At 38.1% G+C, this 24,048-nt stretch overlaps 1 protein-coding gene across 3 annotated transcripts; it reads left to right on the forward strand.

The window, feature by feature from the left end:
- Nucleotides 1-11,818: 11,818 nt before the first annotated feature.
- On the forward strand, nt 11,819-23,465 carry LOC132610855 (uncharacterized). Of its 3 annotated transcripts, none has more exons than XM_060325260.1 (3): nt 11,819-12,033; nt 12,484-12,536; nt 20,598-23,465. In XM_060325260.1, the coding sequence occupies exon 3, from the start codon at nt 22,203-22,205 to the stop codon at nt 23,355-23,357; it is 1,155 nt and encodes a 384-aa protein (XP_060181243.1). In that variant the 5' UTR covers nt 11,819-12,033; nt 12,484-12,536; nt 20,598-22,202; the 3' UTR covers nt 23,358-23,465. The 3 variants fall into 3 exon arrangements, with proteins under 3 accessions (XP_060181243.1, XP_060181242.1, XP_060181241.1); XM_060325259.1 differs by having other exon boundaries at nt 12,493-12,536; XM_060325258.1 differs by lacking the exon at nt 12,484-12,536.
- Nucleotides 23,466-24,048: the final 583 nt, after the last annotated feature.

Here is a 24,048-nt window from a genome sequence, read left to right on the forward strand (position 1 = left end):
ATGTGATAGATGTGGAGGTCAAAATGGTCATTTGGCTAATTGTGCTTATGTGTCCTTCCCTTCCCCGAACCCCCACTATGGCGATTCTACTTTGTGTTGTGACATTGATAGGGATATGGAAGTGGAAGAAGTTGAGATTGGTAAAAATGAAGAGTTCAAGCTCATGATGGAATGCATACTTGAAGGAGGAAATGAAAAGCAAAAAGCCTTGGAGGAGTACTTGGAAACTAGTCTCCAACATGGCTTGATGAATGAGCACAAAAATCTTCCATGGGCATTTGAACAAAATCAAGAAGAATCCATTTTCATTAAAGATGCCAAAGAAGAAAAGAAACTAGAGTCAACCATTGTCTTGAGAAAAATGGTGGAAGTTGACTCTAGGTTGGAGGAAAATGAGAATGTCAAAATCCGAAAAAAATTGCAAACTGGGAGGTTGAAGTCTCACTCTAAGCATTTTTAAACATTGGATTTGTATGGTGATATGGAAATTGAGCCACATACATCCATGTTGGATGGTGAAGAAGATGATGGTGAAGAAGAAAGACAAGTGCCTTACATCTTGCAATTCGAAAGAGTAAGAAGGCAAAATGACATTCCTCATTTGAAAGCCAAGAAATTCAAAATGAAGAAGTTAACGTTTGACTTGTTCATCTACCTACCACCCCCCACCGCTCGTGGTCACAAACTTGAGTCCAAGTTGGGTGCCCAATTCATAAGCTCCAAATGGCGAGAAAAGCGGTAAAGTTGGTAATCGTCGTGCTGCGACGTTAAATCAAGCGCTTGGTGGGAGGCAACCCATCATCTATAAATTTTTTAGAATGGTTTATTTCATTATTTTTTATTAAACTGAAAAACAAAATCTGGAAAAATGCCTTATGAAATACCTTTGCGCGAACGCGCCACACTGGACGCGAACGCGCTTAACAAAACAAAATAAAAAAAAAAATTGTTCAGCGCGAACGCGCCAATACGGATCTCCCAGGTACAAAACAGAACAAAAAGGGGTATAACCCCATTTCCCGCCATTTCCCTCACTTTTCTCAATTTTCTCTCACTTTTCTCTCAAATCCAATTTCAAAGTTTAAGAAAAGTTCTTCAACTTGCAACCACAAGGTATGTGATTCTCTCATTTTCTTGTTCATAGGGTTGTTTTTATCATCTTTTCATGTTAGAAATTGTGAAAATTTTTTTTGCCTCTCACTTGTTTAAGCATAAATATTTGATGAAATTGTTGAATTTCTTGTCATGTAAATTGTTGTTTGTTGTTGAGTGATGTGAGTTGAGAGTTGGGTGTTGATATGTGAAAAAATGGGGCAAATTACGTGCTTAAAATCATTGAATCGAAGCCCCAAAACTCATGCCCATAACCTGTTTGTGAAAATGCTTCTGAAAATCTGAAACGACTCAGCGCGATCGCGCTGACACCTGACGCGAACGCACAGAAAATGAAAAATTAATGTAGCGCGAACGCGCCCATTCTTTGCGCGAAAGCGCTGAAAAACAGAGGTGAAACAGCGCGAACGCTCCGCCTTATTGCGCGAACGCGCTGAAGAAAAAATGGTAGCTCACAATCAGAATGCTTGCACAGAGCTGCTCAAAACTTCTGTGACCAATTTCCTTGCCCTAATTTCCTCATTATACATCGTTCTAGGTATTCATATGTATTACTTTTGTTTTGTAGGTACTTAAGCTTGAAAAATGGCTTCAACATCCAATGTTCCCCAAGTGCCCTTGATTGAATACTTCGACACCACCACCTTTCAGTCAGCAAAATGTTCGAAGCTCTATGATAGACTGCTGGGAAAGAGCTTCATCGAAGAAAGGGGCATCGTAACAGAAAATTTGGAAGAAAAGATGCCCGAATTCTACGAAAGGCTGGTAACAAGCGGATGGATACGCTTTGCGGATGAATCAATCAAGGCAAATTATACCCTTGTGTGGGAATTCTACGCAAATGCTGCAGAGGCAGACATTACATATAGGGCAATTGTCAAAGTCAGAGGTGTAGATGTCCTGTGCAATGCTTCTCGAATCAATGCCTACTACAATCTGCAAGATGGTGACAACAGTGAGATTGCACAGAGGTATGAACAAATGAGGCAACAATGGTTTGTGACCCACCTTCATGGTGGGGAGCAACCAAAGTGGTTGACCACAATGCAAAGGAAGATTGACTCCACAGAATTCACTGCTGAGGCCAAAACTTGGCTAGATATTGTGACATCCAGGGTGCTGCCTTCTAAACATGATTCAGAGGTGCCCCTTGAGAGGGCTAAGTTAATTTGTGCTGTGATGGAAGGGTTGCCGGTTGATGTGGGAAGGCTTATTATGCGAGAAATACGGGAGGTGGTGCTTGAAAGGACTAAGAGTCTATTCTTCCCGTCGTTGATCACTTATTTGTGCACCACTGATGGGGTGCCCACAAGTCCAGGTGACAAAGAAAAGGGCCCCGGTGGACCGATTCATCCATTGAAGAAGAGAGGGCCCGGGAATGTGCAGAAGAAAAGGAGGATTGATGTAGCAGCCCCGTGATTTGGGCAGTTCACCTCTACTGCATCAGATTCGACTGGTGGGGCACCTGCTCCTCCCATGGGTATACCAATCTTGCCACCACTGCAAGAAGCCGCCAGGCCTTTTCAGTAGATCTCCACCCAGGTCCATGGGGTGGACAATCGGATTCAGCAGCTAGTGGCTAGTCTCCCTTCGGGCCCACATGGAGAGGGCACATCTACAGCTCCCTCTGGTCCTGGTAGTCCAACATTAGCAGGTGTGGTGGAGGACATGAAGCATATAAAGGAAAAGTAGGGTAAGATAGAGAGGAGGCAGAAAAAGGCAAGAGAGCACGCCAAAAAGCAAAACAAGTTTTTGAACAAAATGATGAGTATTCTGAGGAGTGTATGCGGAGCACAGCATGAAGAGGAGGAAAATGAGGAAGATTTTGTCCTGCCAGAGCCCAGCAGCTCCAGTTCCGAGGGTGAGCAGAGATGACCATAGCACTCAGTGCTAGTAGGTATGCCTAGGATTTTTATTGTTTTTATTTTTTTGTTTTTTGTATGCTTATGGGATGCAGTGAGGACACTGCAAATTTTTTAGTTGGGGGTGGCTATTTGGTATTGTTGTATCGTAAATATGTGTTTAGGAACCCCTTCAGCTTTTCTTTGCCAGAGTTCTTTTCCTGAGGGGGGTTTTATTTTGTTGAACTGGCATGTTTAGGATGTTACTTAGGTTGAGTAGAGTAATTTTGTCGTATTTGGTACTACTTGGTAACTAATGGCATGTATTGTGGTTTGTTGGAAATTTTGGACCCCTCGAAATTTTGAAAAATGCATACTTAGAACAGGATTGATTAACATGATTGATTCTTTATATGACATTATTATTATTGGGGTATTGTGTGTGATAAATGACTACTTAGGAGGTCACAAGTGTAAAAATAATTTTCCTTAAGCCAATGTGTGTGTGAGCTGTTAGTTTGATTCTGTTTATGCATGTATAATCTAGAACTTGCCCGGTTGGTCTTGTATGAAATCCAAAAGTTAGTTTGGTTGTGAGATGATCTTAGGCTTTCTTTGTTGAAATAGTCACTTTGCCTAAATAAGCGTTACCAAAAGTTTTAAATACCCCTAGTTTCCCTTTTTGAGCCTTTTGACTTTTTTCTTGGCTAGCCAATTATGAAAACTTACCCTTTGTGCAATTAATCCATCTTCGCACCCGTTCCCTCCTTGATGCTACTAGTTAGATGAGGCAAAATGCCTAAGTTGGGGGTGAATTAAATGTGGAGTACATGTTAAAAACATAAGTTGGGGGTGGTGGAGTTTGCTAGTGGAGATTCGATGTGGTAGTTGCGTATATATATATAAAAAATAAAAAAAAATCAAAAAATTGTAACACAAAAAGAGTTGTAAGTTGGTTAGGAGTAAAACCACATCGAGGTCGAAAACTGAAAGAAAATAAAGGGGTGGAAAGAAAAGAGGCGAATTAAGGTGACAAGATGTTGTAGTGTTCAAGGAGGGTGAGTCACTAATATCCAAAAAGTATCCGACCCGTCCCTAAACCTACATTACAAGCCGAAACAAGTCCTAATGTGATCACAACCGAACGAGCCTAGGATGAGAACATAGAAAATAAGGGCAAGCCTATGGTATTTGCATGTGTAGATATGAATTTCTTTGTGAGTGTGAGTGTTTTTCTCTCCTCTTTTGTCTTCGTCCCATTCTTGTCGTATATATGTGTGTTGGACATTCTTTGGTCTATGTGAGGGCATAAGGATGAGAATTGAACAAAATAAAGTGACCGCCTAAAGTAGCGTTTGAGGGCACCATAATATGTTCGATAATGTAATGTCATTCATTGAAGCTTCATTGTTAGTCGTAGTGTTCTTGAGTTGTGCATATTGCTTTAAAGTAGAAAGTTGGGGTGGTCGTTTAAAGGAAAACATGCATGCCGGTAGTTCAGAGTCAAAACCAATGTAGACATTGTTACTCTATGATATCTAGGTGTTAGATTGAGTCGTTGTTTTGTATGGCTTGCTTGAGGACAAGCAAATACTTTAAGTTGGGGGTGTTGATGTGGCGTGATTTTACGCCACAATCAACGCTTTTTGGCTATAAGTTTTACTTGTTTTTAAGCAAGTCTATGTTAATTTATGTGGTTTTTAGTATGTTTCAGGTAATACGCGGTCCCTAGAGCCAAAGTGTGGAAAACAAGCAAAAAAGCTGCAAAACTGGAAACAATTGGACATTCTGGAAAATTTCGCGAAAAATTACTCTGCGCGTTCGCGTCCACGCGCATTATTAAGTCCACGTGTTCGCGCAAGAACGACACGCGACCGCGCTTAAGGAAGAGCGTGATTCCACGCGTTCGCGCAGAAACGTGGCGCGTTCGCGTAGAAGGATTTTCTGCCCAGTTCGACCAGAACTTGGGCTTTGACGATTTCTGCCATTCCAGTTCCTATAAAAAGCCAACTAGGGTTTTCCAAACATATCTTTGGCAGTTTTCACAAGATTGGAGGCTAGGGTTTCTAAAAAAATGTTCTTTCTTTTATTTAATCCTTGTTGATGGAAATCTCTTGGTGACAATTAAGATTGATACTCTTGTTATGCTTATTTATTCATCTGCATTATTCTTAATCAAGTAAGTTCTTGTTATTTTAATTATTCTTGTTCTTGAATATTTAAAGAGTTATGGACGTTACAAGTTTGGCTAGCAGGCCAGAGATTTGGCCATCGCGAACGCGCCACCCTAGGCGTGAACGCACAAAAGGGGCTCAGATAACCCATCTCGAATGCGCCACTTCCAGCGCGAACACGAAGGATTAATTCCTAGGTCGGTTCCACCGACCTTGGCAAGTATAAAAGGACCCTTTGGGTTATTTTTCTGGTCATTTCTCAACTCTAGACCATTCCACAATATATATTCATGTTCCTACAAGTCCATTTGCCAATTTTGGTCATAAAGTGTTGAAGTTAGCCATTAACGAGGCTCGGGAAGTGATGTGGCGTGATTTTACGCCACAATCGATGCTTTTCAGCTATAAGTTTTACTTGTTTTTAAGCAAGTCTATGTTATTTTACATGGATTTTAGTATGTTTCAGGTAATACGGGGTCCCTAGAGCCAAAGTGTGGAAAACAAGCAAAAAAGCTGCAAAACTGGAAACAATTGGACATTCTGGAAAATTTCGCGAAAAATTACTCTGTGCGTTCGCGCCCACGCGCGTTATTAAGTCCATGCGTTCGCGCAAGAATGACACGCGACCGCGCTTAAGGAAGAGCGTGATTCCACGCGTTCGCGCAGAAACGTGGCACGTACGCGCAGAAGGATTGTTTGCCCAGTTCGACCAGAACTTGGGCTTTGACGATTTCTGCCATTCCAGTACCTATAAAAAGCCAACTAGGGTTTTCTAAACATATCTTTGGCAGTTTTCACAAGTTTGGAGGCTAGGGTTTCTACAAAAATGTTCTTTCTTTTATTTAATCCTTGTTGATGGAAATCTCTTGGTGACAATTAAGATTGATACTCTTGTTATGCTTATTTATTCATCTGCATTATTCTTAATCAAGTAAGTTCTTGTTATTTTAATTATTCTTGTACTTGAATGTTTCTCAATGGATTAGCTAACCCTTGAGCTCGCCCATTTACTTTGTTTGAAACTCGGAAGAGGAAGAACAGAGTTGGGATAGAATAATTAACATGAATTTGGGGCATTAACCCTCATCTAATGGAAATTGACCTAGGAATAGGCAATACCACTTGTAGCTATATTCGGGTGTTCTTAATGCTCCTAATTTTTTGAGGGATCTTCAATTGGGTAGTCTAGTTAATCTTCGGAAGAAGTTAATTTAGAGTCATTATCCGAGGCTAAATAACATAAACTTGCTATTATTTATAATTCGTAAAATATATTGGATCGTTACTTGAGAAGTAGTTTCCTTTATCCCATTCTTGTTGCCATTGATCAATTTTCTTGCTTTCTAGATTAGAATTTACATTTTCGTATTTTATCAAAACCTTATCAAAAATCACCATTGATGCGTTCGGTCTAGCTATTGTTAGTGATAATTCCTAATCTGCTTAAATCGCCTACATATTGTTCTCTGTGGGATTCGACCCCAACCTTGTTGGGTTACTATATTTGACAACGTCCGCATTATACCATTAATAGGTGTAATTTGAGCGTATCAAATTTTAGAGTTATGGACGTTGCAAGTTTGGCTAGCAGGCCAGAGATTTGGCCATCGCGAACGCGCCACCCTAGGCGTGAACGCACAAAAGGGGCTCAGATAACCCATCTCGAATGCGCCACTTCCAGCGCGAACACGAAGGGTTAATTCCTAGGTTTGTTCCACCGACCTTGGCAAGTATAAAAGAACCCTTTGGGTTATTTTTCTGGTCATTTCTCAACTCTAGACCATTCCACAATATATATTCATGTTCCTTCAAGTCCATTTGCCAATTTTGGTCATAAAGTGTTGAAGTTAGCCATTAACGAGGCTCGGGAAGCGTATAGGATTTTTGTAGTTCTTGTTCTAAACATCAAATTTTGACTGGACGAAGGAATCTATCGAAGATAAACAAGATTTCAAGCTCTTCCAACCTTGATTGAGGTAAAAATACTCTTTACTATTGGTATTATGAATCGTATTACGGAGATTTAGTAGGTAAAGCTTCGTGAAGTCGATTGATTAGTTGAGAAATTGAATAAACATCGTGTGGGATGTTTCATTGAGTATGTTGGTATGGATGATGATGTTGTTGATTTCGGTATTGCTATTGTTGTTGTTTTGTTGGTACTGTGATTTCGGGCTAGGGATATAAATAGGGGAGATGCTGCCCAAATTTCGGCAGATTTGAACAGGATTTAATTTGAAGCCTTAAGACAAGCATATAATGATAAGCCTAAAAATAACATGAATTCTCTTGAATTTAGATTTACGAGCTTGGGAGGATAAGCGTTAAGTAGTAGGAGACCAAAAAGGTATGTTAAGGCTGTTAATGAACCTTGTGACTAGAGATTTGTCAAAGTAGAGCTTGTCATATTGATGCATAGTTGCCGAATGTTATGTTATTCTTTCTGAGGGGTGATACGCTCAAATTACACCTAAATTATGGCGTAAGGCGGTCGGTGTCAAATATAGTAAACCAACTAGGTTGGGGTCGAATCCCACAGGGAATAAAGTGTGAAATAAGTACTAATTATATATGTTACTAAACTCTAAAGACTTTAGTTTTATTCCGACTAGTACAAAAAAGGGTTTTGGTTTGTATTAAATATTTTGAGGTATTTAGAATTTGTTTGGATTAAAAGAACCAAAGTTGTGTCTCCGCTGTGATTAGATGTTATGCTATGGGTATCAATATGATATATTTCTAATGGGTTGAGGTTTCGTATGCACTTAATCTCTAATGGACTTCCTAATATTTTTCAATAGTTAGAAAGTATTTCTTTTCATGATTTTCCCAAATATAGAAAAGTTGCAAGTAAAACCAATTAAATATGTCATGTAGAACTCATCTTATCCCTAAGTGAGTTCATTAAACGAGGGTTAGAGCCCCGAGTCCTTGTTATATTATTTCAACTCAAACCCTAGTACATCTTTCCAAACAAAATAAGGATTTGTGCATAAGTAAGTGTTTGCAACCACTAACTAACAATGAATATGAGAAATAATAAAACACGCCACAACCCATTATATATATATATATATATATATATATATACAATGTTAGACACCCATTACATAACACTCATCATTTGGGTCCACAATTTTGATTAAAGAAACTACTCACACATATTGGTCACGAAAGTAGTAAGCAATAATAGAGACATAAAACTTACAAAGTGTAGTAAAGATGGTGGGAATGGAATCTTTTCGTCTTCACTAAGCTCCAAAAGTGGAGTATTCAATAATCACCCACCAATGGAAAAAGTGTTAAATGTTGGAGAAAAATCTGATGTGTACAAAAACCTAAAATGTTCTTTAAATAGGCTCCAAAAACGCACATCAGCAATTGGCAAAACTGCCCCTCGTAGCATGATCGATGGGCCTTCGATCAGTTCGACGGTCCGTCGATGCCTTCGTCTTTTAGTTCTTCAGTTCTATGGTCCATTCGACGGTGCCGTCGACCAGTTCGACCCTCCGTTGATTCTTCCGTCTTTCTGTCTTCTGGTAGACAATTTTGTTTGGCGACACAAACGACGAAACGTTGATCAGGTCGACGCTTCGTCGATGGTTCCGTCCTTTTTCCTCTTCAACTTAGGCCATCACTGGAAAATTGAACTTATCGACGCTTCAAAGGACTGTCCGTCGATTGATCAGCGGACCGTCGAATTTTCTTTCCTGGGCAATTTTTCCTTTTTTCTTTGTTTTTTCTTTTGGGCCATCATCTTCCTAAAACACAACAAAAACACATTGAAATGACCCAGACTTACTTGAAAACAACCAAAATTCATATTAAAAAGGCGTCGAATGTGCCACAAATCCGCAGCACATCAAGGGGTCATATCCCGTCCCTATGTCCTTGAGTTCATAGAGAGGCAGAAAAGATATGTTACAGTATCGGTATCTTTCAGCACATGCACCATATACATATATTTTATTTAGCCTGGCCACTTGGTCAGTGAGACATTTTATTTAGCCTGGCCATTTGGTCAGTGAGACAGATATGCCTGGCCTACGGGTCAGTGAGACAGATTGCCTGGTCGACGGGTCAGTGAGACAGATTGCCTGGCCGACGGGTCAATGAGATTTTTACAGTTCCCTGGCCACTTGGTCAGTGAGATATTCAGGGCATTCTTTGGCCTCCAAATTGTATTGTTTCAATTCAGTTTCAGTTATCATTCTCTTGCATACTCAATACATTATTTCGTACTGACATCCCTTTTGCCGGGGGGGGGGGGGGGGTGTTCATGCCTGTAGGTTCAGGTAGCCAGACATGCGATCCAACTCAGTAGGTTTTCCACTCAGCTGCAGACAGTGTGCTCCACTTGGCTTGGAGCTGCAGTCCCTTTTGGTATGCTATCTTGACATGTATATATGGTTATGACGGGGCCTTGTCCCGTCCTTTCTACAACTCGTGCTCCATAGAGGTCTGTAGACTGTTGTATGTAGTTGGGATGTTATGTATCCTTATCGGCTCTTATTTTTATTATACAGCATATGTAGTGGTCTAGTCGGCTTGCATTGTTATTCTCAGTATGTATGTGTATATATATATATATATATTCTGGTTGCGAGTTCTTAATGCATACATGAGTTAGTATAGCTCAGTTATAAGCTAGATATAGGCCACCATATTGCTCAGTAAGATGCAAGTACAAGTTTAGGGGTGCTTGGTCAGTGGTGGTTGGGGTAGTCGTCACGGCTCATTGGCTTGGGTCGTGACATATAGTCCATCCAAGGGCTCGGATTCTATCTCTCAGTACTCGCAACACACGTTTAACTTGCACATCAGACAAATAAGCACAGAGGAATACGGGCAGTGTGTTACCGCTGCCTAAAAAAGCATAGAGATGAGATGGTAATGGCTTCAGCTCAAGAACAGGGGCCTTCTCAATAGATGGTTTGGCTTCTTCCATAATTTCGGTCTTTCCAACTCTTCGAATGGCGTATTGACTCGTAAATATGCACAAGAAGTGTCAAGAATCTGAAGGCACTCCTCGACTTTTTCATGTTCCATCAAGTCCTCACCATTTACCAATGCCATTTCTAAAGGGTCTCAAGAAGCTAGAAAGTGATCTAGTTCTGCATTCGTTAGCTCGGGCTCTACCACGGTGAGCATCTTCATAATTGGGCGACAACTTGGTTGCTTTAAATACATCAAAAGTAGCCTCTTGCCTATCTATTGTCATGGACATCTTCCCATCTCTAACTTGGATGACCACATCAACAGTAGCTAAGAATCCCCTTCCCATGATGAGAGGGACATTCTTATCGGCCTCATAATCAAGAATGATGAAATCAACTAGCAGAATGAATAGAGCCACCCTAACAAGAACATCTTCAATTATACCGTCGGGATATGCTAGAGATCTATTTGCTAACTGCAAAGTGACTGTTGTTGGCCTTGGCTCACCCAACCCCACCATTCGGAACACAGAGGTGAGAATCAGATTAATACTAGCACCCAAATCACACAACGTGAGCCCAACCTCAATGTTATCAATGGTGATAGAGATAGTGAAGCTGCCCGGATCTTTTAGCTTTGGTGGAATCTTTATCCTCACTCTAGAACTACACTCCTCAGTATGTGCTACAGTCTCAAACTTTATCCAGTGCCCCTTGTTGACACCTAATTTTTTACCTCCCACAATTTATTTTAATTACCCAGAGTCCTTGGATTATAAACAGAGTGAAATATGTATTTTTAGAAGTCAAAATTATTTTATAAAATTATTTAGATAATATTTTACCATTATTATTTGGTAAAATAATTTCTATAATATTATAAATCATTTAGAAATTTATTTACATATTTTTACATATTTTGTAAAAATTATGATATATTAGCTAGATTTAACCAAGAGAAAGCGATTTTAAATAATTATTTATTTGATTGTTTAAATTACCAAAATCAATTAGCAAATACTTTACTATGTTTAATTCAAGGAATTTGATTAATTAAAAGAATTAATCATTCTACCCCCCCCCCCCCCCCTCCCTCAACTGTTGATTTCCCCATTTATTAGGATTTTACTATAATTAATTAAATGCTTAATTGTGTTTAATTCCCTAAAATTGTTTATTATAAAATTGATAGTGGTTACAATTGAAATGGTCAATTCTGATCTTAATTGAAATCCAATTTTTGTGGTTTGACCCAATTGAGGTCATTATTTCAAAAAACAGCCTTTTAATTGTTTGGATAGTTTAATTGTGACCTTATATGAAGAGGCCAAACTCATTGGTTTGATTAATTAAGGTCATTTTTGCAAATGTTACTTTAAGTTGGCTAATTGGACCAAATTGGGCTACAATTGAAATAATTTATCTTTAAGGTTAAGGTCAATTGAGGCTATACTTGCGATTTGAGTCCATTAACCATGTTTAATCATGTTTTGACCACAATTATAATATTCAAATTAATTGATCTTTTCCTAATCGTGGTCATTTAGTAAAATAAGCGCCAAGCTCTCATGCATATACGCATATATACACGGATATACATGTGTCTACATGTATATCACATGTATATACATATATGTGTAATGGCCTAGGCCCCTTTCCCTTTAAAAAAATCGGACCGAGCAGGCCCAAAGACACCTGACCCGGCCCACCTTTCCTATTAAAGGGGTAAACCCCTTTCTCATTTCTTATTCCACACCAAACACACCTTTTGCGCCTCCCCTTCTCCCATTCCCTAACCCTAGCGTGTCGTCACCCCTTACTCCATTCTCTCTCCTCATCAACCGGACATTTTTTGCAAATTTTCAGAGAGCCACAGTTCGTTTAGTGCTCGCCATATTTTATTTTGGAAAAGCATTAATTGTTTCAACAATTCACCACATTCTCTCTACCAAATGACGCCTAAGCAAGGTAATACACATCCCCTTTTCACCTTTTCTGAGTCAAACATTACGTATTTTCGCAGATTGATGTTGTATTTGACTTATCAAAGATCTATTCTTATTGGTCCATGAGGTCTTGGGTTGGATCGACCTGGAATAGGTCGAATCTGACCGTGTATGCTTATATTTCTTCAAATCCTAGCCGTAGACTTCAAAAATCAAAGGTTTGCATCCCAAAAACGCACAAGTCCCATATCAAAAGTTAGGGATTCTCTCATTTTTTTGGGTTCTATAAATAGAACCCCAAACCTCAAAGTTTGACAGACCTGGATACCTACAAAGCCTGGATTTTGAGCCTTTAACTCGAAATTAAGGCTATTAGTAAAAAAAAAAAAAGTATACTTAGCTACAAAAGTTAGGTATCTAGTCTTAAAATTTGCTTCTTACTTGTTTTTTTTTTTGGGTGGCTGCGTTCGAGATTTGAAAGACAAGGCTTCAGATTCATTCTTGTCTTGGCTGCGCGACAAAAAAGTAATCGCTTGTCATTTTATTACTTTTTATTTAATTTTGCTTAGTTTAGATGTTAATTTAGTTATGTGCTGCTTAGTTTAATATTGTGCTCTTTGATTTAGATGTTGGTTTGTTTATTATGCTATAAGTGTTAGTCTTAGTTCATTAGTTCTATGGTTCTGCTTAGACTAACTTGCTTCTAAAAAATGCCTTGGTTATTGATTATCCATTTAGATCATTGATGTACTTGTGTATCTTGTTTTGAATCTTAATGTTCTCAACAGTCTAAGCCAGATAGGAATTTATTATGACTGGTTTAATTAAGTCTTGGCGATTGATCACCTTAAGTAAAGGAAATCTGAAAACTATTTAGTGCAAGTTAAAAGGGGAAATGTTGGTACTGTGTTTTTGCTATATATGCATTAATTGGACCTGTTAATTTGTGAACCAGAAAAGTGAAATGATAGTATTGTTCACCTACTTTAAATACATAGCTTAATAACCTTAAATGGTAGTTAGGTTGAAACATGGAGTCATTCTGATTGCTTAGTGCCATATGGGTCTGAATCCCTCTTTAAGACTTTAGTTTGAATATGTGTTTTCTAATTGACTTGTATTGGACCTTTCTGATCCTACAACCCTTGTGTTATGGGAACTTGTTTGTGTTTGAAGTTCTAAAGAGGATCACTTTGTTTTGAAAATTAAGAAGATGAATTTTGAAACTCAAACCTGATCTCTAATTGTTAAGATAGGATCCAAATGACTCTGATTAATCAATAGAATGATCTATAAAAGGCTTGTGATGTTGTATTTGATTTGATAATAGGAATTCTGTGATGTCAAAGTTTCCTTTTGGGCTTAAAACATGTATTTGAAAGTCAGAATAGACTGTCCTAGGGTGTTGATGTAATATTGGGCTAATGATGTTCATTCATACTAATCACTTAGTTTGAAAGGTCAGATAAGGCAAGAAGTGAAATAAAGGATCTTAATGGTATCAACTTGTCCTCAGTTTAAGTGCAATTATCAGAGTTAGCTATATAATGCTGAAAACTAACTAGTAATGGTCTTTGTTTGAAACTAAATAAATTTTGGGAATGAAAAGTACTATGATCCTATGTGCAAGGTTGTTTTACCTGAACATATGAAAATCATGATTTAAATAGTCCATTTATGTGTTAAGTTTAAGTAAGTTGGAGTTTGCTTTGACCTTGAATGCCCCACTTAGTTATAGTAGGACAAAACATGAATCAATCAACATCCTTCTCAGTAGTCTGAGCCTGGAACTTATCACAAAGCTTCAGTGACTTCATGAAATTTAATCTGTCAGTTTTAAAAGTAAAAGAGGTAAAAAGGGTAAAAGGAGTTGAGAAGTTTAGGTCTAAATATGTCTAGGTCTCACCTAAATAAGCTGCTTATATTATTGTTTGAAGTTATAGCTTAGATATACAATAAGAAATGCCTTAGTCTAAAAATGAGACATGTGGAGATGCTTGGCCTCTTCTAAGATTTGAAGTATTACCCTTAACCCTGTCTTACTTTGATATGTGTAAGTTAGTCTAAACTAAGAATGTGTTTGCCTGAAAATTCCCTGCTAGGATATAAAGAGAGTTAAGTCTACTTTGTGAATAGAACACTAGGCTAAGTAATTTAAAGCATTTGTCTGAGATCATATTAGTCAATTGTTTGGTTGGGAATTGGTTCAATGATAGTGTTTGTGGGGTTATAAGTGTTCATGGGTGAGCTATAAACCACTTGATAATAGAGGAACCTTTTAAAGGCATCTTAGAGAGAGGATCGGGAAGAACCAAGTCCAACTTAGTTTATAGTATCTTCTTCCAAATAAAAAGTGTCATGGCATACTCTATAAGTCTATAGGGTGTGTGTTTGCCACATGAATTCACTTTACTTCTTGAACCCTATCATTATATCAAAGGATTGAAATAAAGTACATTTGTTAAGAGTCTAAACAAGCGATTAAAGTTAAAAGAGGAAACTGTCCATGCTGAGGTTGTTGATTTCTGGGAACAGGGAATGATTTGGTTAGGATAAAAGTCTTATGAGGTGATCTTTGTCCCTGAGAGCGGGTGTCAAGACAGTGAAACTAGGAAACCTTTTCTAAAAAAGTTCTTGTACTTTCCCAATGTATTTTCCTGGATTGAGTTAAGAAAAAGGTGCAAATGGTCTCTTATGTTCTGGTCAAGTCTGCCTGAATCTGTCAAGATATGAATTCTTCTTGTGCCATTTTACTCGCATAAATTTGTTAAACTCTGCCTCCCTTACGCTATTCTTTCTCATTCAAGTTGTGTAAGTTTAAAGCTATCTTGTGCTCTGATTTCCTAGTTTAACGCTATCTTATGCTTTGATTTCCTTGTTCCCAAACCCTTCTATGATTATAATTGCAATGTGTTTGATCTTTAACCTAGAGGCTCTTGTTGTATTCTGATGTTGTCTGATCCTTTGCGAGACATGAAATGTATAGGTGCTATGATAATTACTGATCATTTGAGACTAGGAGTGGAATTAGTGTGAACTGCTTACATTGGGGGGGGGGGGGGGGGGGGGTCCTAAGTTGAGTTCAACAGTGGCCTTAGTCTAGGTTGATTACTGCTTTGAAAAATAGGAAAAATAATTAAGTATGCTAATTGACCAATGACTTCACGGTTTAAGTTTGTGGAGGAGCTAGACTTGAAACATATATGAATTGGCCAAAGAAAGTGGGAGCATACATAAGGAGTACGCCTGATATACGTATCAAATGTGTAGATCATTGGTATATCATATGTATTTATGAACAATTTAGCTGTATATGTGGTGTATATTAACGAACCAAAGGATAGGGTTCTCTTAGGCATGAATACTCAGTTTAAATTCAAATTTAGAAATCATATAGGCCTGGCCCATTTCAGATAAATACTAAGGTAGCCCACAGTTTAACTAAGTCAAAATGAGACATAGCAGAATCTTGGGAGTGAGCTAATAGGCCTTTAGGCCCACTAATCTAAACTGAATGTGTATGTATGTGTTTGGTGTGTCCATATATATATATATATATATATATATATATATATATATATATATATATATATATATATATATATATATATTGTTATACCCTATTTTAACCGGAGTCAAAATAGTTTATAACATTCCGGTAATTCCGGGGTTATTTAAAGTTAAGAGTCGCCACCTAATTATTTACGGCGAATTAGGGCACCTAAAGTTTATTAAAGTAATTATCTAAAGTTGACTCTATTTTAAAGTCTCCGAAACCAAATGATTCTAGGTACGGGTTCAACTAACCTAGAGGGAAGGTATTAGGCATCCTCTAAATTCCATTAATAATGGTTAATCCGACCGGACTCAAATTTAATTAGGCTAAGTGTAAGTATAATATTATAGAGAAGAAAATAGCTTTGTAAGTATTGCTAAAGTTATAGATAGATATATAAGAATGTTGTTTAAAATAGGACTTGTAGGAAATAATTGTTGACACCCAATTTTATTCCTCCTTTATTCCAGTTTATTTCCTTGGGCTTTTAAATTTATTAACGAGCTAAATACTTTGTTTTCACTACTATTTTTATTACTATTAACATCATTACTTTATCACAAATCTTAAATGGTTCGTCATCGTTTCATTTTAGAATTTGTACTCGTTAAATTAATTTTTACTTTATATACACTAATTACTATTTGTCTTCACATAATATATTTTGTACTAGTTATTAAGTTAAAGGCCCAAGAATAATTAAATAGAGGAGGAAGGATCAACAATTTCAGCCAAATTATTAGCCCAAACGGCCATCAACCCATTTCAGACCAGCCCAAGTGATCAAGCCCATTATCCATTAAAAACAGATCAGTCCACCTTTCACCCGTCCAGCCCACATCTATTACCCGACCGGCCCATTTATTTTTCTTAATCAGTTGAAACTTCATCTACCCTAATCAACACACTAACACAAACACACGCCGACACTTCATCTTCTCCCTTCCATTTTCAGATGCCTGATCCGCCCCTTTCGCCCCCACAGACTCTGCCACCCCATTCTCGTGCAACACTTCCCTTTCCTCTGCATCTCTTCTTCACCCCTCTGCTAAGCCTTTCTCTCTACCTTTCCTCTCCCCTCCATTTCCAGCAAAGAACCAAAGCATCTTTAACCATAAACAGACCTTGCATGGCTAAATCGGGAGGGATCATTAATGGGCTGTCACGGGTTCAATATTGAAGAAATGTTTTCATCCTTTTTCTTGTCTTTTTGTGTTTTGTTTCAATCCGAACTTTTATGAATTTCTTGTCTGTTGTAAGTCCGAATCTCGCCTTATCAGTTTTTTTTATTCTCCAAGTACAAGTTTTAATGGAGCTTTGTCTCCTTCTTCTGTTGTTTCTGATCAGAATAATCCCCCTAACGTTCTGATTTTTGAAACAATTTGATTTCAAATCCCGCCCAATTTCGAACCTAGAAAACCCTAACCTTTTCCTATAAATGGTCTCTAAGTTCTCAGCCGAAAGGAGGGGGATTGGATACGCGAGCATTTTCTGTCACAGAGTCTCGAGTCTTTTTTTATCTGGTCTTGAACTTTAAAAAATCAGAAAAACACTTTTTGTTGAAATATAAGAATTGTGACGAAGGATTAAACTCTTGACGATTCGTTTAACTTTCATCGCTGTTCGGCGAAAGAATTCCACCTACGACAGAGATACTTTAATTTTGACTCGAATCTCGAATCTGTCAATACGAGCGAGTAGATTCGAGACTCCCTCACCCGTTCACTGCACCATTAATAGGTAATATTCCTCGTCTTAGTCTACATTTCTCTAGTTTTGTTACATTAGTGTTGTAGTTCTGCTTCTGTTTAATTTGGTTTAGTTCTGTTATATTAGTGTTGTAGCCCTATTTCTGCTTAATTAAAATTAACAAGACTATGTGACTAGTGTTAAGAGTTTTGGTATAGTGTAGCTGTTAAGATGGTATAGTTTGAAGAGATGAACTTGTTGATTAAAATTCGTTATTAATTTTGCATGATCCAGTGCATTCATGCTGCTCACTCGTGGTTTGTGTTGAATCACTATATGCTAAGCCTGGATAGATGTTTAACTCTGAAAAAATGTTAGATATGACTGTAAGTGTGGTGGTTCCATGTCACTTTGTCCATAAGCATCCATGTTAGAGTCTGATATATCACTTAGTTCTGTTAAATGACGTTTGGTTTGTCGTTTGAAAATAAACCTACTGGTTTGAATACTTGTTAAAAGATCCAAAGATGGTGTGGATCCCTTTCTACCCTTCCCCTTCTCCTTTTTGGATATGGTGTTGAAGCTTGGAGTTTGAAGGTGCTATTTTCTTTTGTTTTGAATGGATTCAGGTCTGAAATGAGTTGCTGTAGTATAAACTTTCTGTGAGAATTTTAATCTGATCCAGACCTACTAATAAGTTATTTCCATTATGCATGAATTTTAAGTTTCGCGTTTGTTTTAGCCTCAACAATATCTTTAGGACTAAAGCATCAGAATATTTCGGAACATTACCTTCTCTATGTTTAGTTGATTTTCCTTGAATGGTCTTAATGTTTGTCGTACGAATTTAATTCGACAGAATGATTCGAATTTGGATTCACTAACTTCAAAAAATCAGGTCCTGCTTCATGCTTATAGATGGTGGTTGTAAGGTCCTTATTCGAGGTTCTTGGTCTTTGTTTATTAAGAGGAAGTGCTAAAGATTGGTTAAAAGAAGAAGCTATTTTTTAACTTGTTGGTTGTTCTCATCCATTTAAGCATGTTAAAGCTTTATATTACTTAAGACCAGATTCGAATTCCTGAGGCTGTGACTCTAAGGCTGTCTAATTTCTTGAACTTAACATATTGGGTTTCTTCGAATCTGGCTACCAAGATCTGTGTGATCGGTTGAGCCATGAATCTAATCAAGCTAAATATCATCATATGCTTGTTTATGGTATACTTTGCACTTATGATAGAGAACACGAATATAGGAAGTTACCTTGTTTCAAAACCATGTACGACAGCCTCTTGATGATAGTGCTTTACCTGGCTATAGAAGAATGCATATTTGGTTCAATTGAAAAATGTTTACTGAACTGGTTTGCCCCCACGCTTGCGTGGGTCTTTGTTCCTTTACTTGTTTGGCAGTGGGTAGTTTAAGTCACGTTGGTTGTTTAGATATTGAGTAAATGGTTGGTCTAGTCTTAAACACTTATTAAGTGTTTTAAACAATGAAGCCGTTGATTTGCTTGTTTGGATTATACATTATGTGGCTTTATTTATTGATCATGTACTAATCTTTCTTTCCTTTCGTTTATGCATGACCTCCGCATACGAGTCCGAGGGACTCGTCCTCCTCCGCATTCGGTGTTGGTGTTGGGATAAAAGCCCAACAAAATCCTCCTTTCGAGTCAGCCCACCCGCAGCAAAAAAAAAAAAAAAAAAAAAGAGTTCTGGGCCGAGGCCCATAACATTGGCAGCGAACAGCAGTGGATTGCAGCAGTTTTTTTTTTAAATGGACTAAGCCCATTTAATTATATTTGCTCCCTATTTTGTGCATTTAACTTATGTTGCACAACTAATGCTTTACTTGCTTGTTTTCTTAGCTAAAATGAACCTTAGCGGAATTAGAGGGGTCGGATTTTTAGTAAATGGGTAGGAAGAACCAATAATTAATTCTATAGTTCCATTTTCTTCTTTTATATTAAATTATATATAGTACCTATAATATTTATCTATATTAAAGCAATTGTTTTTCAAGGGCGTAAATCCATGAATACATATTTTTGAATTATGTTTTCATTCTACTATATTTGAAATCTCAAGGTTACTGATATATAAATATGAACTCAAGTATATTTTACAAACAACTCTTCAAGCTTTGAATCAATCACGTACACCTTTTAGCTAGGCGTAGTTAATAAACATAATAAAAAGGAGAAAGAAAAATCATATCTTTTCGTACCCTTAAAACAAAAATTAGTTAAGGCCTCTCCTTTTGAGTTATTTTCAACTATGTTTAAACGTTACATATCCCGCGCTCTTTTAGTTTATAACTAAACTCTTTTATACAAACTATTATTTTCACAAGCCCTATTTTAATAGCATTCTTACATGTCTATCTATAACTTTAGCAATACTTACAAAATTATTTTTTTTCTATAATATTACATTTACACTTAACCTAATTAATTATAAGTCCGGTCGGTTAACCATTTGTAAATGGATCTTAGAGGATGCCTAATATCTTCCCTCTAGATTAGTTGAACCCTTACCTAAAATTTTGGTTTCGTAGACTTTAAAACGGAGTTAGACTTTAGAAAATAACTTTAATGAACTGTAGGTGTCCTAATTCACCATAAATAATTAGGTGGCGACTCCTAACTTTAATTAACCCCGAAATTACCGGGATGTTGTAAACTATTTTGACCCCAGTTAAAATAGGGTATAACAGCTTGGCGACTCTGCTGGGGACTACTTAGGTTCTAACCATAACGGACTTAGTTTAATTAGGCTTTGTGTGCTTGTCTGAATTATTTTATTTGTTGTTAACTGTTTGTACATGCTATTAATTGTTTGTTTGATATAAACTGTTTAACTGTTATTGCTTTGACATACTGTCATTCCGTATCACTTTTCTCCACATTTGAAAATTCACACTATCACACGTACACGCGAGGTGTGTTTTGCGCACTCGCAAATTTCTTTCAAAAACCCAAATTTTAGTAGAGTTGGCGTATGCGCGGGGTGTCCGAATACTGGTGACCGCGTAGCCTTCTCACTCGAGTAGTCCACTCGGGAACCTTGCGTCTAGTAAACCCGCTCTTAGTCAACCTAGGGTAGAGCTAAACCAACCCCTTTATTAAGAGCATACATTTCATGACCTAGGAGGTTTAATACCCTTGGTGTATTAAACTCATTAGATGACTTTACCCAAATGTCCAAGTGGGTTCACGACCCCAAGTGACAATGATCATACTTTATGTGCATGTTTGAAGGTAATTGTGCCTAAATATTGACTACCTGCTTTAATTAATTAAACTTTAGGAGGGAAGGAATGACTAACGCTTCTGTGATAGGTACGGATTTGCATTGGAGTACAATAAATGACGAAGATTAAGGACATCACAAATCGGAGCTAGAAGTTAGACATAGGAAATTGTATTTACTTATATTAGGAAACACTTTATGTTGTATTCATTTGATATGTAATAAATATTACGTTTCTTTTGTACTTTATTTTGGGAAATAGAATTTGTTTAATTAATTAAAGCAATGGAATGACGTATTATGGCACACTTTACCCTTCAAATAAGCGTTAGGCCTACCTCTGGCACAAAGAGGTCATATGCATATTAGGACGCGTTATTGTTTGATATACCCATGTACATTTGTTTGACTACTTGTTTGATTTTATTTGATGAATTATTTGCTACATGACTTACTTGACTTTAAGTGATCATGGCTTTGCCTAGACTGACATCATTTGCACTTTATGTTTCTTTTTATTTTTATTAAAAGAGTTGATTCGTGTTGACACTCGAGCTGGCCGGCCACCCTTACCTCACAAGGTCGAAGACGTCATCACTATCTCGACGTACCTGGGTTGTGCAAGGAAAAGAAATTATCATGACTGATCCAGCCACATCCGTTTCAACTGGTTTGGAAAACATTGTGATCTCTAACGATCCTCCCGAGACTTCTGAACATAGAAATACTATGCAACATGACAAACATATCGCCCGCCTGACTCAAGAGATTCAGGACCTACGTGGTGAACTAAATCGGGTTAGGGACCTGACCAATTTATCTGTTACACTCCAAAGTCCACCTCCTGAACCTAGAACTGTTGCACCAAACCCACCTCATTTTCCATCACTCGAATCTCCAATTCCTGAACATTTTCCTTCACAAAACAATGCACCTACCAACAACAACTTTCTTCCTATCATCCTCACAAATCCACCAAATCCATCATACGTCTATACTCCTCCACAAAGTCAACCACCCACCTACACTACCTATGCTACTCCTAATCCACCACCCGTCAACCCACTAAATCAATCACAAGTTCACTCTTCTTACATTCCTTTACCTACCAACACTAATCCACCACCTACAACTACTCCTCTAAACCCACCAAACAAACTACCTACAAACACCACTTATAACACACCACCTCCAGTCCAAAATATTCCCACCGTCCAAACTTATCCAACCTAGCATATACAAGGGGCGCATTTTGTCACTCCTAATGTATATGCAGCGGAAACACAAGCCTATACCAACCCAGTAACGGTCAGGTTCCAACCCGAGGTAGATCAATACGAGGAAATGGAGAAAGAGGCAAAAGTAAGGGCAGATGATATGCTGTTAAAAGATATCCACAGTCTCAAGGAGGCAATGAGAAACCTGCAAGTTGCTAGGGGAACTAAAAGCGTAGAATACGAAGATCTGTGTGTGCAGCCTGATGTCGATTTGCTCGTAGGCTACAAACCGCCGAAGTTTGATACTTTCAATGGAACCGGCGATCCTCATACACACTTAAGGGCTTATTGCGACAAACTGGTTGGAGTAGGTAGAGATCAGAACATAAGAATGAAGTTATTCATAAGAAGCTTTTCTGGTGAAGCTCTTACTGGTATACACAACAAGACGTCCGCAAGTGGCATTGTTAGAGCGACATGGCCCAAGACTTTATGGACCGATTCAGTTTCAACACCGACATCACACCGGACAGAGTCTACATGACTAAGTTAACTAAGAAGTCAACTGAATCGTTTCGTGAATATGCACTGCGTTGGAGGTCAGAAGCAGCCAGGGTACAACCCCCGATGAATGACAGAGAAATGACTGCTACCTTCATTGAATGCCAGGCCGGCATATTTTATGAGAAAATGATAGGTATGATGGGACAAAAATTCACAGAAGTTGTCCGAATGGGTGAAGCCTTGGAAGAAGGAATCAAATCTGGAAAAATTCAGGATCTTACGGCTTTGCAAGCTGTAAACAAAGCCATTCAATCTGGTTCTATCAACGGGCTTAAAAAGAAGAAAGAAGATGTTGCTACGGTCATGAATGTCCAAGGACATAAGCCAAGCCAAGCGATCACATACTTCAACCATCCACAACAACCTTTCTACCCTTACCACTATGTTGAACCCTACCAAGCTCCACTATCTCCTTACCCTGTCTACAACGCCCAAGCAAATCACTACCAACCCCGAGGACCTCACCCTCAAAACCCACGTCCATACCAATCTGTTCAAGCTCCCACTTACCAAAATCGACCACACACCACACCTAAAGCTCATCCAAATCCTGACATCAAAAACACCCGTAATAACACTCGGTTCGCTGAACCTTTGGCTCAATTGTTTGAAAGAATGAAAGCAGCCGGCGTGATACAGCCAATTGAAGGGAAAATTCCTGATCCCATTCCAAGATGGTTTGATGGTTCCAAGCGCTGTGCTTACCATTCTGGAGTCGCTGGGCATGACACTGAGGATTGCTATGGCCTCAAAAACAAGATTGAAGCCTTGATTAAAGAAGGAGCAATCCAACTTACTGGAGCTCGGCCCAATGTGGACAACAACCCTTTACCCACTCATGAAAATGCCAACGTGAACATGATCACTGTTGAGAAAGACGGAGATGTGAAAGTCATCATGCCATCAACCTTTATCACTCCCATGGAAACAGTCCAAAGACGAGCAACAATGGAGATTACTTCTACAACTTCTCACAACACCGAGACACCGACCTTCTGGGGTGCCGAACCAGGAGAAACTTTGAAGAATTGGGCTTGTACTCTGTCCCTGGTTCGCCGGGAGTCTTGATAGATGAACATGTAGTAAACTTTTTGTGATAACACGATTTTAAAATTGAGGCTTAAATCGTGCCCCAAAACTTTTATTGTTTTGCCTCATTTTTTTTTGGAAGCTTAAATTGCAAAAACTATAAAAGCATTTCTAATTTTCCTTAATCATCTATTATTATTATTTTCTACTTTATTTGTCAAATCTGCAAACTCTATGATTGTGACATAAAATGAACGAATGAACCAAGTACACCTCGAGAGAATAATAAAGAAATTAGAGGATAAGATAAGATTCCATTTGAAAGAAGACGAAATAGCCGATAGGTGATGACATAAACCTGAAAGCTAACAATTCAAGAAGAAATCAAAGGACGACATTAGGTTAGACAACTTAGTTTGCAACCTTTCCTTAATACACGTACGAACTACGCTGACCTGATTCCCGTGGTAGGATACGTAGGCAGCCCACATAGGGTTCGGTTGCATTACAACAAAAAATCCAAAAAAGCCTTATTATTTGAGAACTACACAGGGCCTGATTCCCTCGGTGGGATTCGTAGACTATCAACATACGGGACAGTCGTATTTAGTTAGAAATCCAACAAACATTTTACCATTTACATAACAGAACTACGCTGACCTGATTCCCTTGGTGGGATACGTAGGCAATCCACATCGGGTTCGGTCCCTTTATTAGAAAATTTCCAACC

This window comes from Lycium barbarum, chromosome 9 (assembly GCF_019175385.1).
Source record: "Lycium barbarum isolate Lr01 chromosome 9, ASM1917538v2, whole genome shotgun sequence".
NCBI classification, from domain to species: domain Eukaryota; kingdom Viridiplantae; phylum Streptophyta; class Magnoliopsida; order Solanales; family Solanaceae; genus Lycium; species Lycium barbarum.